Here is an 18,889-nt window from a genome sequence, read left to right on the forward strand (position 1 = left end):
TTAGCTTATGTGACCGTTAAGCTGTATGCTAACATTCTTGCATGCCTTGCTTCCTGTTACACTGATAGCTAAGGTGTTAGCTACTGTTAATTTCAAACCAACACTAGCTTGGATATCCTAGTTACTACTTTAGCTTTTTAAGGCTTTGAAAGATAATGGTCATATTGCATTACTGCATGTATAAGTTAACAACACTGTGCACTAATTAGCTGTGTAACAGTAGTTACACAGGATGCGTTCAAAAACAGAGCAACATGGTTTGGATGGAAATGAGCGTTGAACATTTAATGCATTACTGATAGCAACTTGTAAGTAATATCACTAATAACTAATTCTGGATTTTTTAAATTTAAACAGTTGAAAAGTAATGCAATCCCTAATCAAGTTAATTTTTTCTATAATGCATTATTGAGTAAACATATTTCAGTTAATGAATTAATTCAATTGAGTTACATGTTCTTCAATTATTTAGGTAACAAAAAGATTAAAAAGATCACATTTTAAAACATTTTCATGTGTGCTTGCACAACAATAACTAATGTAAAAATAAAATGTGTGATAGAAATATGGCTGGTTCTTTGATTTTATGCTTACACCAGCAAAGTGCCCAAATGTTAAGCTTCAATGGTCTTTCCTTTTAGGGTAGAGTTTTACAAATTAATGGGCATTTCTAAGGTTCAGTGTTATATTGTTAATAGACCATGTAAGAGAACATCCCTGTAATGAGTACTTTAACAGTACATTCTTCTGAGGATAAAAAACCCCTATGCATTACTCTTAGTGTAGCACTATTTTAGAGTAAGAAAACCAGCACTGAGTAAATAAAAATTAATTACTTGTTCTAAGACAAAAACAAGGGAATAGCTAATAACTGACCATACATAGATCAGACAGTGGTGATCTAAGATGAACATTTATAAAAAATGAAACGGAGCGACTGAAGAACAGAGTCATGGTTGAAATCAGTGAAAATATTAACGTTGTTAAAGATGTAGGTCTTCCCAAGAAACAGTTTAGGTGATTGGCAGTGATCATCTATGTCCAAGATGTGATGCAAAGGCAGAGCTGTCACGTTGGAATATTTCCCATGAACCCATAGCACATTCCTGAACACAACGCTCTTCACAGACACACTTTCCACAGTCCCAATGTACACTAAATAAAGAGATACACAAGTACATTACATTAAAAACCCATAAAAAAATTTAAGAACAACATTTGTTCCAATATTGAAAATTATAGATGATATCTTACTTTCTTTGCAGAGATCACTTGTGTTTAGATTATTCAAAGATAGAAGTCTGGATCCTAAAAAAAGAACATTACAGGCATATTATTGGTCAAACGCATTACCTCAACTGTGCTATGAAGTCAAAATGACACAAAATGAAGTTTAACTTTGTGAGAGGACATTTAAGCAGACACAACAGACCATGCATCATGTTTCTCTGATCCTTTCCTGGTTCATGGATTCTTCTCAGCCTCTCCGCACAGCATGAGCACAGGCTGGTGTTGTAATAGAGGTGACCACAGCATCCAAATCCTGTCTTGACAGAGTAAAGCACCTCTTTTTCCTGGCTTGAGCAGCAAATATCCTGGTTTTGAAAAGATATATAATTCATTATGGTTAATGAAAGCATAATCGTTTGCAACCAGTGAGGCCACAACATTAAGTTCAGTCAGTAATTTTGGTACGTTGGCTGAATTTAGCTATATTTTTTGCACATGGGAACGAAGAATGGATTTGACTTAAGTTATTCTGACTGTCAGATATACAGTAAATAGATCCAGAGTGCAGTTCAAACATAGATTTCACTATGGCCTTAGAGAAAACTGCTTAGAGGAGCTCACTGAGCCTGATATTAACAATAACTACTCCAACTTCGCAACTGTTTTATGTTATAAGATCTTATGATTGTCACGGCCAGGGGATCAGCAGGCCGCTGACTAGTAGCGTTCTCTCTCTCTCTTGTTCTCTCTCTTGCTCTCTCTCTCGCTCTCTCGCCAGGGCGGAACTCATGGTGGGTTCATGCCCTTGGCCCACGCCCCTCTGAAGAGGAAACACCTGGGCCTCATCAGTGCAGCCAGCATTTAAGCCAGGGAGTGGCTTCTACTCATTGCTGGATCTTCGCGTGTGACTCGCGTCAGTGCAGCCCAGCTCTGAGCAAGTTCTTCCCTGCGCAAAACCTCTAACGTGTGTTTCCTTCTGTACATAGATCCCCTGGACCCGACCCTGCATTCCCCGAGTGGATTCCTGTTTTTTTGTGAGTGTTTGGAGAGAGACTGGTCACGATAGGAGAGAGTCAGAAGAGGAGCAAGTGTCTTTTCCCTACCTGGATTTCCCCGGAGCCTTTTCCCTGTCACCGCTTTGTATATAGCACTACCCCTGCACTAATTGTATATACACCTGGTGGAACTGTAATAAATACCAACTGTGCCTCTGAGTCCTGCGTGTGAGTCCTCAAGCGAACCGTGACAATGATATAATACAGTGTAAGACATGAATAGATGCACAAACAACAGATCCTCAGATAACACCATTAATAAATCTACCTGTGGCTTTTGCAGGATGGATCCGCAGCACTGAGCGTCCCCTCCATGCTTGTCTAATGATGTCAGATTGTACAGTGTTCCTGCACAGCACTTCATCTGTGGGTCTTTAATGTTGTAGGCTTTGACCCCACAGCAGTGAAGGTTTTCTGATTTGGGGTGTCTGAGTGGAAAACAGAGGTAGCAGTTAGAATTAAATTAAGTACAGTGACATAAAGAAGTATGCTCATAAGAGGCTAAGTGAACCCCAAGTTGCTGCTGTTACACTCCGAATATTAGTACAAAGTACTTAGGCTCATAAATGAGCTGTATGAATGTCTATATTTAAGTGAATGATGCTTATAGAAGTAAGTGCTTTGAGTGTTTGCTTGAGTAGAAAGACAATATATAAGTACTAGCCCACTTAGATCACTGCTTATGTATGTTGCTTGAAGTCAGCCTGAAAGATAACTTCCTCTCTGCTTCAAAACAGTGTTTACACAGGGTGAAGTGAAAGAAACACACTATCAGAGCAATTTCAACACTCAGAGTCTACACAGAATGCATTTATACCCAGTGTTGCTGTTACTGTACAGCTACTGTAGCTGAAAACAGCCACAATTCAACGAGTTCAGCTGATCTGGAACTAACCATAAAACAGAAACTGAGAATGATGATGAAATAACGGTAAGGGCAACACAGTAGTGTGGTGAATAGGGTTATTACGTCACAGCTGGAGGGTTCTGAGAAATCCGACTGAAAACAAAAAGGCATCCCAGGAGATGAGTCATGCACACAGACAGGGTTTTTAAACATAAAAATTTCAAATGGCAGTCAGAGTCAGGGACTCAGACAGGCTGACAAAGAGAGGTTTGGCACAGTAAGTTAAGAGGAAACAGATGAAGCTGAATTTCTGCTTATTTTGTGTCTTCCTATCTCAGACACCATGTCTGTTTAAATGGATTGTGCCATGCAGATGTTTTTTTAATCCCTTCGTTCTCACAGAAGAGACAGAATAAGTTGTTCCCATGCTCCCGTGTTCCCATACTGATTCTAAAAAAAAGGAGGAAATTCCAGTTTTCATCAGCAATTTTAAAGTAATTAAACAAATCACACATGTTCTGATTTGTATGGGTGGAAAACAGAGGTACTAATTATAATTAAATATGGACAGCGACATGAAGAAACATGCTCCTAACAGGCTGAGTTAGAGTTCTCATGTTCACTGCTGGATGCCAGCTTGAAAGATAATGTCTTTACCACAGTCTTTACACAGGCTGGGAATTAAAAGTAGAACATCATTAGAGCTACAGCTTCATCTCTCTGTTAGTGTCCACATAAAAAAAATAAAAAAATCAGTCACTGAAAGACATAAGTCATGACCAGACAGGGTGTAACAACTAACAGTTAGCACCAAACCCAATAAAAGACCCAGACAGGCTGTTTGAGAGATTCCTTGGCACAGTAGTTCAGCGCATTTTCCAAGGGAAAAAAAGAACGTCTGCCTTTCTCAGACGGTTTCTTGCGAAATGTTTTTTTTCCCTGCTTCACCTTTCTCAGACGGTTTCTGTTTTCACTCGAGACAGACTACATATAAAAAATGTTTCCATACTTTCGGCCACCCTGTCTGACAAAATTCCAACTAGCGTTATATTCCAACTGATTAAAACAACAAAGTTAAAGAACTAATTTTTCACTGGACTTTCTCAGCAATGTAAAGCAGCAACGCAAACACACTCACTCACACACACACGCACACAATCACCTGTGTCCATTGCAGCAGATCTCAGTACGAGGCCGGTAAATTTCCGTCCCACAGCAGTGTTGTCCCGGGCTGCCATAAAACTGAGAACAACATAGAGTCCCTTTAGCTGGATTGTAAGGAATACACATCTCTGAACATTCCTCTCCATCATCTCTGCCCTCGTACAAGGTGTCATTACAACAGAGAACTCCACGTTATGCTGAGCAATACGCAGTCACTCCACAGCACTTGAAGAATCAGAAATAATGCAGTAAATTGCTCAACAATGCACAGCCAAACCCTTTTATTTGTGCATTTAAATGCACATGGATGAACACATAAATTTATGAGTTTTTACAAAAAGAAGATGAAATGCAAAAATCAGGAAAAAAACAAAAAGTTGAAACAATTCAAACATTACACAGGTCTCATTTCCACACATAACATATCTAATTTTTTTTGTCTTACCAGATTTATGGACCTTTTGCAGTAGTGGTAACCAAAACCAACACCGCTAGACGAGTTTAAACATCAGATTGAAAAACACCCTCAGTTACTGTATAAGAGGAGCGGGGTGGAGCTCTAAGCTCTCTCATCGAAGCTGCACAAAAACAACCTTTTTTGTCTGGGATCACTAGGTACCATTGCTGTCAGTTATTTGTGTAAAACTGAACATTGCAGCATGAGGCCCTTCATTTTTAATAACAAAAACTTTAATGAAAAATCTCGCCAAAATGCCATTAATATGTTTTTCCCTTTTGTTTTTTTAAGGAAACAGTGCTTTAGGCTTTAGCCATAATTTGAAAGCTTGATTTCATTTTCCTACAGAAAAGGAGATTAAAACTGTTGAGCTTTGCACTTTACACTGATTAAAAAACACAAACAGCTGGGCAGGCCCAGAAAAGGAAAAGAAAAACCCAAAAAACAATTTGTACATTACTTGATCTAGCCACGGCTTGCATCGAAATACGGATCCATCACAGCAGACTTCTATACGTGGGTCATACACCCTGGCCTTGCTTTGACCTAAACAGATAGGTGTGAGGGTTGGGGTGGGTTGGGGTTAGGTGGAAAGAAGAGATAGTAGTTGCAGTAAAAATAAAACATGTTGCGATTAATGATGTCTTGTGTGTAACTTTGTTACACACAAGTTGCTTTATTCTCCCTCCTTTGCAAAATACTGACTATAAAATAAAGGAATTCGGTTGGTTTCCAAGTCTTTGTAGGAGGCATCTGGGGCTAGGTTGGTAGAAGAGCTGTCCCCACTATGCATTTCATTGGGCAAGATAGTGAACAAGATACTGAGTTACCACTGATGCATACACGGTAGTGTGAGTGTGTCTGAATGTTAGATAAAAGTGCTTAGTCCTACATGTAAGTGACTGGGTGAAAGGGATTTATAGTAGAAAGTGTTTTGAGTGCTCAACTAGTGCAGGAAAATGCAAAAAAAAAGGATAAAGGTTAACACTACACACCCTGATGTGGGCTGTTAAGCATACCAGACATTTCTGAACAGCTCACATATTATGGAAAGACCAAACCACATGTTTAAAACCCTCCACCTCCGGGCTTAGAGCTTTAATTCTCCACACTGGAATACTTGACATGAAGGGAGTGTAAACTCTCAGAAGTTAATGCCTTATGGTGATTAAGATATGGTGATTTTAAAAAAAAAAAAAACGTCTTTTGTGGAGTACAGTAACTGATATAGATGCCAAGATTTTGAACAAACCAGCTGCTGCACATCCTTTTTTGGATTCAAAGATAATCCTGAGTTATCCCTTTTTATTCATTGCAAAGCTTTAATGTTTTTCATAGGGTGGTTCAAAAAGATGGAAGCTCTTTCAATTGTGTGGTCTGGGGGAAAATATCAAGACCATTTTCCCATAGCAATTTAACCTTTTGCTAATATGAACAATGAAATCTTTCTCTATGTAGGGAGAAAAAAAGTTTTTATTTGTAAGTGAACCACCCTTCCGCGCAGCTTACATTTTCCATGATTTTGATCTTGGCAAGATGTACTGTCTGGAAAAATAAAGACACACTTCACTGTCTGAAAGTTTGATTAAAAAAAATACTTAAAGTCTTCAGGGAACCCTTAGAAAAAAAAAGTCTTTGTCTAACTTTCTAACTGTCAGAGTTATTTACACACCCAAGATAAGAATGTCAATGTGAACTTCTTTTAAAACAGTCCCTCTTTTTGGGCAAAAGCCATTTAACTTAAGGCCTAAAACTGTCTCTGTGGCAGATTTGATTTGATGGATTTATAACAGTGTTGGAGGTTACAGTTAAATTACAACAACTCAGTAGTTGAACTAAAGTTCAGGGTCAGTCATTGTAGTGCAGCGCTTGACATGGTTGCCTCACAAGAAGAAAGTGCTGGGTCCTAGTCTGCAGACTGATCAGCTGTTCAGGGGCTCATCCTGCCTCTGGTTGGAAAACAGAGCCTTGCAGCTGGGGTACGTTTCAACCCCATGATGACTCTGACTCTTTCCTGACACTAAACACACTATAATAATTATAGTTGTTTTTTTTTTTTAAATCACCATACAGGCATGAGGTCCATATGGAAGGTCAAGTGAGAAAAGACTGTGTATTATGCAGTACCTTATTGACTTGCATAACAACATATCAACGTTCTGTCAGGACTATTGCTGCAAGTGACTAATCACATTGTTGTAAAAGGAACCCTTAAAGTTCTAAAGCATGGCTGTTAGTAGGAAGACTTCACATAAAGAGTTCATGTATAGATGACAATGTGTTGGATGAATTACTGAATCAAACAGAAATAATTTTATTCGACCCATAGCCATGATCTTTCCTTAGTTATACTGTTATCTGGGCCTGAGCTTATTTTTAGATAGAATAAGGCTAACTGGAAAACTGTTCTCTGGACTGATGAATCACACTTTCAGCTGCCAACATCATCCAAGCTAAATACGGACCAATAAAACGTTATTTACGGGTACCATTATAGAGGCATAGGGCCAGGGTAACTTGAAAGCACCATTAATAATGAACATGCTTTGGAGGAACACGTGCAGATAAGATTGCATTCTTTTCAGTCTGTAACTATCATAAAAGCATGGCTGATAAACTGATGCTTCCCTCAGGATCTGCCACCCAATAAAAACATCTGGCACTTTGTGGAAAACTAAAGAGACAAAAAACTGGCTAGCACTTGAAACATGAGACTGTGAAAACATGCGACTTCAAAAGCTATTTGATCTCCTAATTTCTTACAAGTTGTGTAAAAAGACAAGAGGATGCAGCACAGTGGGAAACATGCCCCTCACCTAAACATTTGGAAAAGGGTTTTTTGGTATTGACTTCACAATGAGCAAACAGGTTACAGTATAATATAATATAGTTTCATCATCCTAGATGAAAGTTCTTGTCAACATCTTGTCAATAGAACCTGTTAAGCTTGTTATTTTATCTCTTTATAGTTTTCCATTCTAGGGATTTTCCAAAATGAGATGGTGTCACAAAAGCAAATGATGCAATGTTCCCTTTAGGGGAAATTTATGCTGCAAATAAGTTTTTGTTTTTACACGGTTGCACGTAAGATAAACATGTTTAAACTGCTCACTCAGCTCTAACTGCTTTCTTGGAGCGTGGGCTGTTCCTTATCTGATTCAACTCACTCTACAGGCCCACATAAAAACCATGGGATGATGCAATGTCACATACAATGATCAATGATAGATAGAACATCTGCAGGGAAGCTTTAAGAGTGTTCTTAGTTTTGTTTTTGTTTTTGCAGGACTATGCAGAGTTCTTGAAAACTTTCCCTGGCACACACTCACTCAAAGAAACAGCTATGGAGACGGTAATACCTGAGGCGCAGAACCAAAAAGGCTTTTGGTGTCTCTCACAGCAACGATGCGTCTTTGGATTGTAACATGTCGACCCACAGAGATGTGTGTTTGGTTCAGTGCTGTGGATAGACAAACACAGCCAAAATAAACACAAAAACCACTCCATATCACTGGTACACTACCACAGAGCAGAACAGAAAGTATTAACAGGTATATTTATTTTTACCGGCTACTGGATAGCATCACACTTTACTGCGTGTACTCGGATTTCATTCAGTAAAGATTAAATCTGTGACCTCAATCCAACTGAAAGAAATTGGTGGACCAGGCTTAAAGCCAATTGTGTGTCTATAAACCAACAAATTTCAATTAACTAACCCCTAATTAACCAATTCTGTCAAGAAGAGTGATCAAATTTATGCCAAAAGCTTGCTCATGGCTACCAAAAGTATGTGGTTTAGGTGTGACTTACTAAGGGACATTTAACTTAGTTGGGGTGTATTTAGACTTTTGGCACTGTGGGGATTACAGAAGATCAAAAATCATTTCAAAATTGTGCACCCATTGTTTTTTAAATTATTAAAGGTGTGTGCTGTATAGTCTCTCATGAAAAAGAGCAGTTCAAAGAAATAATTTAAGCACAAATTTACTATGATATTCATGCCAGTGATGAGTCTATGTACACTGTTGAGCACAACTGTAAATAAACTCAAATTAGAGTAGAACATTTCCTACAAAGCCTGAATGCATGATAGTTAATCTTGACTAGATTAAATTTACATTTGTCTACATATGACATTATAGTAAAAATTGTTATAGTAAAACCCATTTACTTACCAAAAGTGTTGGAGCTCATGTGTCTGAAAAATATAAAACATAAAGGCAAACATTCATATATTTGCACAAAAAAGTAAAAGAATGATATTTTATTGCAGTATGTATCTTACCAGTTGTTGAAAACCTGTAAAGATAAAGCACAAAGCCTTTTGAAGTGGAAAACTAAACTAAACCAAAATAATTGCCATTAACTCATCATTTGTCATTACATTTTAATAGAAAATATGAAGCTAAGAGTTAAATCTTAAATAGATTTGTAAGATATGCATGAGACTGCATTTGACCATTTCTGACCTTCAGGGTTAGCTGACTCCTTTGCACAGCAAGATGAATGCTTCGGTTGTACCTCCAGAACACCTTCATTCTCACAGCAGCACTGAGTCCTGTTGTCATACTGGTGGTGACCGCAGCACTGGTGGAAAGTGGAATTCCTCACCAGACTCTTCTTATTATCATTCGGACCACAATGCAGAATTCCCACATTTTGCACTCCTGTGAAAAAACAATCAGATACTAAAAACTGTAAGACTTATACTTCAGTCGTAGCTAATTCATGTTTAGCTTATACTGTACGAGAAAACCGTAAAAATAATAATTGCAATGCTGCTTCAAGCAGCAAACCTTGTGTTTATTGCAAGGGAGAGCAACACAACCTCCAAATCTGCGGAAAGCTCAAGGACAAGCCTCATAAGGACAAGATTGAGTTTTTAAGGAGCATAGGACTGTGTTTTGCCTGTTTGAAACATGGTCACATGAGTAGCAGCTGCAAATGCTCTCGACTGCATCCTACCCTGCTGCACATCACCAATAGGGACTCACAAGAAGAAACAGCAAGGGTGGCGGCTCAACAGTTCGTATCAAGTGCTCTTGTACAAACAACAGCAACTTTCAGCATGACTGGGGCCGGTAAGGAAGATTGTATTCTTCCAATCGTTCCAGTACGTGTCAAGGCCCAGAAAGGAACCAAGACAGTAACAACATATGCATTCTTGGATCAAGGCAGCTCAGCCACCTTTGTGACAGAGTCACTGATAAAACAACTGAACCTGAACGGACGAATTACGAAAATCTCACTCCGAACGATGGGAAATGAATCTGTTGTGAACACCTGCATTGTGACTGGACTGGAAGTCAGTAGTCTGGATGGTAGCCAGTTTATTAAACTTTCAGAGGTGTATGCACAAGACCACATTCCTGTAAGTAAAAACAATATCCCATGCCAGGAGGATGTTGACAGGTGGTAACACCTGACGGAAGTGAAACTTCCCACTATCCAAGCGGATGTTGGATTACTCATAGGAGTGAATGTTCCCAAAGCCATGGAACCGCTTAAGGTGGTAAACAGCGTGGACAATGGACCCTACGCAGTGAGAACAATATTAGGTTGGACAGTAAATGGACCACTTAGGAGTGGAGGCGACATGAGTGGGAGAAACAGATTGGCACAAGTGACTGTGAATAGGATATCAGTAGCCAGGTTGGAAGAGCTCTGGCAGCTACAGTTTAAGTAAGACTTTCCTGATGCGGGACAAGACGAAAATCTTGAAATGTCCAAGGAAGATCGTCAGTTTCTGAACATGGTGTCTCAGTCTGCAAAACTGGAGGATGGCCATTATAGTATTTGTCTTCCAGTGAGAAGCAAGGCGCTGTGCTTACCAAGCAACAGAGAAGTCGCAGTGCAACGTGCGCTGAACTTACAGAAAAGATTCACCAGAGATGTCAAGTTTTACGAAGAATATGTTGCATATATGGATGATATCCTAAAAAAGGGTTACGCGATCAAACTGAACGATGCTGAATGTAAGTCACTGGAGGGACGAACATGGTATTTGCCTCATCATGGAGTGAGACATCCAGTCAAGCAAAAGTTACGTGTTGTCTTCGACTGTGGGGCAAGCTTTCAAGGAACATCGCTGAACCAGCATCTCTTGCAGGGACCGGATTTGACAAGCTCACTGGTGGGAGTCCTCCTGAGGTTTCGACAGGAGACTGTGGCAGTAATGGCTGACGTGGAGGCCATGTTCCATCAGGTCAGAGTCAGCAAGGAAGATACAGATCTCCTCAGGTTTCTTTGGTGGTCTGATGGGAATTACAAGGAGAAGCTTGCAGAACACAAAATGTTGGTCCACATCTTTGGTGCCACCTCTTCGCCAAGTGTTGCATCTTTTGCACTTCAGAAATGCGCTACTGATTTCGAAAGAGAATTTGGTCAAGAAGCTGCAAGGACAGTCAAGAAAAAATTTTATGTGGATGACTGTCTTAAGTCAATTGCAGAGGAAGACGCAGCAATCACCCTGTGTTCTGACTTGAGGAACATGTTGGCAAAAGGCGGATTTCGACTAACAAAATGGTCAAGCAACAGCAGAAAGTTGCTCAACTCAATTCCTGATGAAGAAAGAGCACAAGGATTTAAAGTTCTGAATCTGGACGAGAGTAATTTGCCGATGGAAAGAGCATTGGGAATTCAGTGGTGTGCTGAATCAGATCAGTTCAAGTTCAAGATCAACCTTAAAAACAGACCGAACACTAGAAGAGGACTGCTTTCCCTTCTCAGCTCCATCTTTGATCCACTGGGATTTGTTGCTCTGGTGATTCTGTGTGCAAAAAAAATCTTGCACGATTTATGTCGGAGGAAATACGGCTGGGATGAATCCCTACCAGAGGATGTCATTAAGAGCTGGAATAAGTGGGTTGCAGATTTGCAAAGGCTTGACGACTTTGGAGTTGACAGGAGCATCAAGTCAAAGCATTTTGGTGCACCAGTCTTTGCGCAGCTGCATCATTTTGCTGACGCAAGCGAAGACGCTTATGGAACAGCAAGCTACCTGTTGCTGCGCAATGCAAGTGGCGAGACTCAGTCCACCTTGGTAATGGCAAAGGCAAGGGTTGCACCTTTGAAGTGTCCAACCATCCCACGAATGGAACTGATTGCCGCAACAGTTGCAGTGAAGATGGATAAACTTCTAAAGAAGGAACTAGAAGTAGAACTGCATGAATCTGTTTTTTGGACAGATAGCACGGCTGTGCTAAAGTACTTGAATAGTGAAGGCACAAGATTCAAGACCTTTGTTTCTAATAGGATCTCAGTGATCTTAAGCCATTCTCACATTCGGCAGTGGAGATATGTCAATACCACTTTGAATCCAGCAGATCATGTCTCTAGAGGACAGACTGTTGCAGCATTCTTAAAATGTGGCGATTGGCTTTCGGGTCCAAGTTTTCTATTCTGCTCAGAAGATCAGTGGCCGAAGAATCCAGATCCCAGAATGCTGGATTTTGATGACTTAGAGGTCAAAAGAGAAGCTCAGACACATGTCATTCAGATGCAAGGGCTCAAAGACTCAGTAGACCAGCTGATGAATCACTACTCATCTTGGACAAAGCTAAAGCGTGCTGTAGCCTGGTTCATGAAACTGAAGAGTTTGCTTAAGGAATTAATAGCAAAGAGAAAGGAAGCAAGCACAATGAGTGAGGAAATCAGGATGAGCCAATTCAAGAAAGCTTTCAAGGGAAAAAATCTAACCTGTGACGATTTGTCTGAAGCAGAAATGGAAATTGTGAAGTACTGTCAGAAGCAAAGTTTTGAACAGGACTTGGCAATGCTGAAAGAACATCAAAGGGTGAAGAAAAAAGGCTCTCTCTACAAGTTGACTCCAGTACTGCAAGATGGAGTCATAAGAGTTGGAGGAAGGTTGAGTCGAGCAGCAATGCCAGATGATGCTAAGCAGCAAGTCATCTTGCCAAAGGACTCACATATCACACAGCTTGTGTTAAGACATACCCATGATGTTACAGCTCACGCCGGACGGAATCACATGTTGGCTCATCTGCGTCAAAAATTTTGGATCCCTGGAGCAAATGGAGCCATTAGAAGGTTCTTGTCAAAATGTGTTACCTGTAAAAGGCTACACGGAAGTGCTGGCAAACAAATAATCGCAGATTTACCAAAATGCAGGATCCTGCCTGATGACCCTCCATTCACCAAAGTAGGTGTTGACTACTTTGGTCCATTCCTGGTAAAAAGGGGAAGAAGTCAAGTAAAGAGATATGGTGTCATTTTCACATGTCTTACCACACGAGCTGTACATCTGGAGGTTGCATCTTCACTTGACACTGATGCGTGTCTCAACGCCATCAGAAGATTCCTTGCCAGAAGAGGACAAGTTAAAGAGATGTACTCAGATAATGGAACCAACTTCCGATCAGCTAACAGTGAGTTAAAGAAAGCAATTAAAGAATGGAACTCCAGTATGATCATAAAATCATTGCAGCAAAGGGGGATCCAATGGCATTTTAATCCACCAGCAGGATCTCACCATGGAGGAAGCTGGGAGAGACTCATCCGCTCAGTGAGAAAAATTTTGAACATCACAGTAAAAGAACAACTGTTGGATGAAGAAGGTCTCCACACCTTGCTGTGTGAAGCTGAGGCTATTATGAACAGCAGGCCTATTACAAAGGAATCTTCAGATCCCAATGACCTGGAGGCTTTAACACCCAACCATCTCCTGTTGCTGAAGGTTAAGCCAGAATTACCCCCAGGAATCTTCAACAAGGATGCCCAGTATGTAAATCGCAGGTGGAGACAAATCCAATATCTTGCAGACATTTTTTGGAAACGCTGGTGCAAGGAATACCTCATGCAGCTCCAAGAGCGTCAACGATGGACTACACCTAAGAGAAATTTCCATGTTGGTGATGTTGTGCTGATCGTAGATGACACAGCACCCAGAAATTCATGGCCACTAGGAAGAATCGTAGAGACCTTTCCAGACCAGAAAGGTCTGGTGCGTCAGGTGAAAGTAAAGACCAAGACCAATGAGCTTGGCCGACCAGTTACAAAGCTGTGCCTTTTGCAAGAAGCTGAAGATAATTGATGCACTCTTCGAAAGTCAAGAACTAGTTTCCTCTGAGGGGAGGAAAGTGAAAGAAGATTTCTTTAAGATAGTTGAAGTTCAGTTAAGTAATGTAGCCATAGACCTTTTCATTTAAGTTAAAGATTTTGGAGTAATTGTTTCAAAGACATTGATAACAATTAGGGGCCGGTAATGTAGAAGCCTACATGCAGTTTAATTTGAAATGTATGCTTTTATTTTGATAGTGCAGAAAAAACAGGAAGTTGGGCGAGAGGAGAGTGGAGCCACATGGTATTTTGACCTCGCAATCTCTCTTCATCCATTTTGAATTGAGCTTTATAAGTTTTCGTAATTTGGAATTCTGTTGCTGTGTACCTGTTTGGACTTTTGAAGTAAATATTGAAAAAACTATCAAGGACTGTTTTTTGTTTTTTTGTTTTTTTTGGATATGGAAAGAGGGACTAAGCGGAGCGTCAAGCTAAGGCTCCATTCGAAGGAAACCTACATGTACAATATGAAATAAAAAATAAATCTGTTGTTATTGGATTCGTCACACACAGCTGGCATGTAAGTGTACGAAGTAATGAGTCACCCACAGTTGACATGTAAGTGTACGAAGTAATGAGTCACCCACAGTTGACATGTAAGTGTATGAAGTAATGAGTTACCCACAGTTGACATGTAAATGTACAAAGTAATGAGTTACCTGTAGTGGAGCTCTTGTCACAGCAAGATGAATGCTTCGGTTGTACCTCCAGAACACCTTCATTCTCACAGCAGCACTGAGTCCTGTTGTCATACTGGTGGTGACCGCAGCACTGGTGGAAAGTGGAATTCCTCACCAGACTCTTCTTATTATCATTCGGACCACAATGCAGAATTCCCACATTTTGCACTCCTGTGAAAAAAAATCAGATACTAAAAACTGTAAGACTTATACTTCAGTCATAGCTAATTCATGTTTAGCTTATACTGTACGAGAAAACCGTAAAAATAATAATTGCAATGCTGCTTTTCACAGTAAAATGATTATCTTATGATTAGCTCTCTCATTTTAAATAATATTATGTGGAGGTTTGAGAAAAACAGCTAACTGACAGCATAGTTGGTTGGGTTTGTTGAAGCAATTGTGGAAAGCTGTAGAGGCAACAACAAAGTCATCACCTCCAGTAATGAGTCTGGATTTTATTGGATTGCTATATGACAACTATTGGAGGATCAACAGCACTGTAGACATGGCAGATCTTTTATAAAATATGGTATCGCTTGTACAGAGTTTTGAATTAAGGGAGAAAAATACACACAAATGTGGCAGGTTTATTAGTTAGTCTGTAATTCTATGATGTTTACTCAATCAAATACATTTCTCACCACAGTCTGATGTGCATTAAGACTCATATGTACAATATGAAAAAAAAAATGGAACTGTTGTTACTGGATTCGTCACACACAGCTGGCATGTAAGTGTACGAAGTAATGAGTTACCCACAGTTGACATGTAAGTGTATGAAGTAATGAGTTACCCACAGTTGACATGTAAGTGTATGAAGTAATGAGTTACCCACAGTTGACATGTAAGTGTATGAAGTAATGAGTTACCCACAGTTGACATGTAAATGTACAAAGTAATGAGTTACCTGTAGTGGAGCTCTTGTCACAGCAAGATGAATGCTTCGGTTGTACCTCCAGAACACCTTCATTCTCACAGCAGCACTGAGTCCTGTTGTCATACTGGTGGTGACCGCAGCACCGGTGGAAAGTGGAATTCCTCACCAGACTCTTCTTATTATCATTCGGACCACAATGCAGAATTCCCACATTTTGCACTCCTGTGAAAAAAAATCAGATACTAAAAACTGTAAGACTTATACTTCAGTCATAGCTAATTCATGTTTAGCTTATACTGTACGAGAAAACCGTAAAAATAATAATTGCAATGCTGCTTTTCACAGTAAAATGATTATCTTATGATTAGCTCTCTCATTTTAAATAATATTATGTGGAGGTTTGAGAAAAACAGCTAACTGACAGCATAGTTGGTTGGGTTTGTTGAAGCAATTGTGGAAAGCTGTAGAGGCAACAACAAAGTCATCACCTCCAGTAATGAGTCTGGATTTTATTGGATTGCTGTAAGACAACTATTGGAGGAGCAACAACACTGTAGACATGGCAGATCTTTTTTAAAGGCAAGTTTATTAATTAGTATTTAATTCCATGATGTTTACTCAATCAAATACATTTCTCACCAAAGTCTGATGTGCATTAAGACTCATATGTACAATATGACAACAAGTGCAACTGTTTTTATTGGATTCGTCACACACAGCTTGCATGTAAGTGTACAAAGTAATGAGTTACCTGTAGTGGAGCTCTTGTCACAGCAAGATGAATGCTTCGGTTGTACCTCCAGAACACCTTCATTCACACAGCAGCACTGAGTCCTGTTGTCATACTGGTTGTGACCGCAGCACTGGTGGAAAGTGGAATTCTTCACCAGACTCTTCTTATTATCATTCGGACCACAATGCAGAATTCCTACATTATGCACTCCTGTGAAAACGAATCAGATACTAAAAACTGTAAGACTTATACTTCAGTCATAGTTAATTCATGTTTAGCTTTGTGTTTATGTGTTTCTCGTACAGTATATCCTGCAATACTGCTTTTCACTGTAAAATGATTATCTTATGATTAGCTCTAGTTCAGTTTAAACAATATTCTGTGGACGTTTGTAAAAAACAAAACAAAACAGCTATCTGACACTATAGTTGCTTTGGTTTGTTGAGGCAACTATGGAAAGCTGTAGAGGAAATGACAAAGTCATCACCTCCAGTTATGAGTCTGGATTTTATTGGATTGCTATATGACAACTATTGGAGGATCAACAGCACTGTAGACATGGCAGATCTTTTATAAAATATGGTATCGCTTGTACAGAGTTTTGAATTAAGGGAGAAAAATACACACAAATGTGGCAGGTTTATTAGTTAGTCTGTAATTCTATGATGTTTACTCAATCAAATACATTTCTCACCACAGTCTGATGTGCATTAAGACTCATATGTACAATATGAAAAAAAAAATGGAACTGTTGTTACTGGATTCGTCACACACAGCTGGCATGTAAGTGTACGAAGTAATGAGTTACCCACAGTTGACATGTAAGTGTATGAAGTAATGAGTTACCCACAGTTGACATGTAAGTGTATGAAGTAATGAGTTACCCACAGTTGACATGTAAATGTACAAAGTAATGAGTTACCTGTAGTGGAGCTCTTGTCACAGCAAGATGAATGCTTCGGTTGTACCTCCAGAACACCTTCATTCTCACAGCAGCACTGAGTCCTGTTGTCATACTGGTGGTGACCGCAGCACTGGTGGAAAGTGGAATTCCTCACCAGACTCTTCTTATTATCATTCGGACCACAATGCAGAATTCCCACATTTTGCACTCCTGTGAAAAAAAATCAGATACTAAAAACTGTAAGACTTATACTTCAGTCATAGCTAATTCATGTTTAGCTTATACTGTACGAGAAAACCGTAAAAATAATAATTGCAATGCTGCTTTTCACAGTAAAATGATTATCTTATGATTAGCTCTATCATTTTAAATAATATTATGTGGAGGTTTGAGAAAAACAGCTAACTGACAGCATAGTTGGTTGGGTTTGTTGAAGCAATTGTGGAAAGCTGTAGAGGCAACAACAAAGTCATCACCTCCAGTAATGAGTCTGGATTTTATTGGATTGCTATATGACAACTATTGGAGGATCAACAGCACTGTAGACATGGCAGATCTTTTATAAAATATGGTATCGCTTGTACAGAGTTTTGAATTAAGGGAGAAAAATACACACAAATGTGGCAGGTTTATTAGTTAGTCTGTAATTCTATGATGTTTACTCAATCAAATACATTTCTCACCACAGTCTGATGTGCATTAAGACTCATATGTACAATATGAAAAAAAAAATGGAACTGTTGTTACTGGATTCGTCACACACAGCTGGCATGTAAGTGTACGAAGTAATGAGTTACCCACAGTTGACATGTAAATGTACAAAGTAATGAGTTACCTGTAGTGGAGCTCTTGTCACAGCAAGATGAATGCTTCGGTTGTACCTCCAGAACACCTTCATTCTCACAGCAGCACTGAGTCCTGTTGTCATACTGGTGGTGACCGCAGCACTGGTGGAAAGTGGAATTCCTCACCAGACTCTTCTTATTATCATTCGGACCACAATGCAGAATTCCCACATTTTGCACTCCTGTGAAAAAAAATCAGATACTAAAAACTGTAAGACTTATACTTCAGTCATAGCTAATTCATGTTTAGCTTATACTGTACAAGAAAACCGTAAAAATAATAATTGCAATGCTGCTTTTCACAGTAAAATGATTATCTTATGATTAGCTCTCTCATTTTAAATAATATTATGTGGAGGTTTGAGAAAAACAGCTAACTGACAGCATAGTTGGTTGGGTTTGTTGAAGCAATTGTGGAAAGCTGTAGAGGCAACAACAAAGTCATCACCTCCAGTAATGAGTCTGGATTTTATTGGATTGCTGTAAGACAACTATTGGAGGAGCAACAACACTGTAGACATGGCAGATCTTTTTTAAAGGCAAGTTTATTAATTAGTATTTAATTCCATGATGTTTACTCAATCAAATACATTTCTCACCAAAGTCTGATGTGCATTAAGACTCATATGTACAATATGACAACAAGTGCAACTGTTTTTATTGGATTCGTCACACACAGCTTGCATGTAAGTGTACAAAGTAATGAGTTACCTGTAGTGGAGCTCTTTTCACAGCAAGATGAATGCTTCGGTTGTACCTCCAGAACACCTTCATTCACACAGCAGCACTGAGTCCTGTTGTCATACTGGTTGTGACCGCAGCACTGGTGGAAAGTGGAATTCTTCACCAGACTCTTCTTATTATCATTCGGACCACAATGCAGAATTCCTACATTATGCACTCCTGTGAAAATGAATCAGATACTAAAAACTGTAAGACTTATACTTCAGTCATAGTTAATTCATGTTTAGCTTTGTGTTTATGTGTTTCTCGTACAGTATATCCTGCAATAC

The 18,889-nt window shown here is 39.4% G+C and overlaps 1 protein-coding gene across 1 annotated transcript in view; it reads right to left on the minus strand.

The window, feature by feature from the left end:
- Window positions 1-901: 901 nt before the first annotated feature.
- The window catches only part of LOC146618889 (uncharacterized), a 28,625-nt gene continuing 10,637 nt past the window's right edge, over window positions 902-18,889 (minus strand). Inside the window, exons 7-19 of the mRNA XM_085371329.1 lie at window positions 16,146-16,337; window positions 15,425-15,616; window positions 14,494-14,685; window positions 9,226-9,423; window positions 9,042-9,055; window positions 8,932-8,954; window positions 8,113-8,213; window positions 5,214-5,299; window positions 4,295-4,374; window positions 2,554-2,713; window positions 1,433-1,595; window positions 1,255-1,308; window positions 902-1,155 (exon numbers count right to left, since the gene is read on the minus strand). Of these exons, the coding sequence (XP_085227455.1) occupies window positions 902-1,155; window positions 1,255-1,308; window positions 1,433-1,595; window positions 2,554-2,713; window positions 4,295-4,374; window positions 5,214-5,299; window positions 8,113-8,213; window positions 8,932-8,954; window positions 9,042-9,055; window positions 9,226-9,423; window positions 14,494-14,685; window positions 15,425-15,616; window positions 16,146-16,337 (1,709 nt within the window). The remainder of the gene's footprint in view (window positions 1,156-1,254; window positions 1,309-1,432; window positions 1,596-2,553; window positions 2,714-4,294; window positions 4,375-5,213; window positions 5,300-8,112; window positions 8,214-8,931; window positions 8,955-9,041; window positions 9,056-9,225; window positions 9,424-14,493; window positions 14,686-15,424; window positions 15,617-16,145; window positions 16,338-18,889) is intronic.

This window comes from Diplotaxodon limnothrissa, linkage group LG14 (assembly GCF_057381915.1).
Source record: "Diplotaxodon limnothrissa isolate DT_005_m linkage group LG14, D_limnothrissa_male_GT1.1, whole genome shotgun sequence".
Taxonomy (NCBI): domain Eukaryota; kingdom Metazoa; phylum Chordata; class Actinopteri; order Cichliformes; family Cichlidae; genus Diplotaxodon; species Diplotaxodon limnothrissa.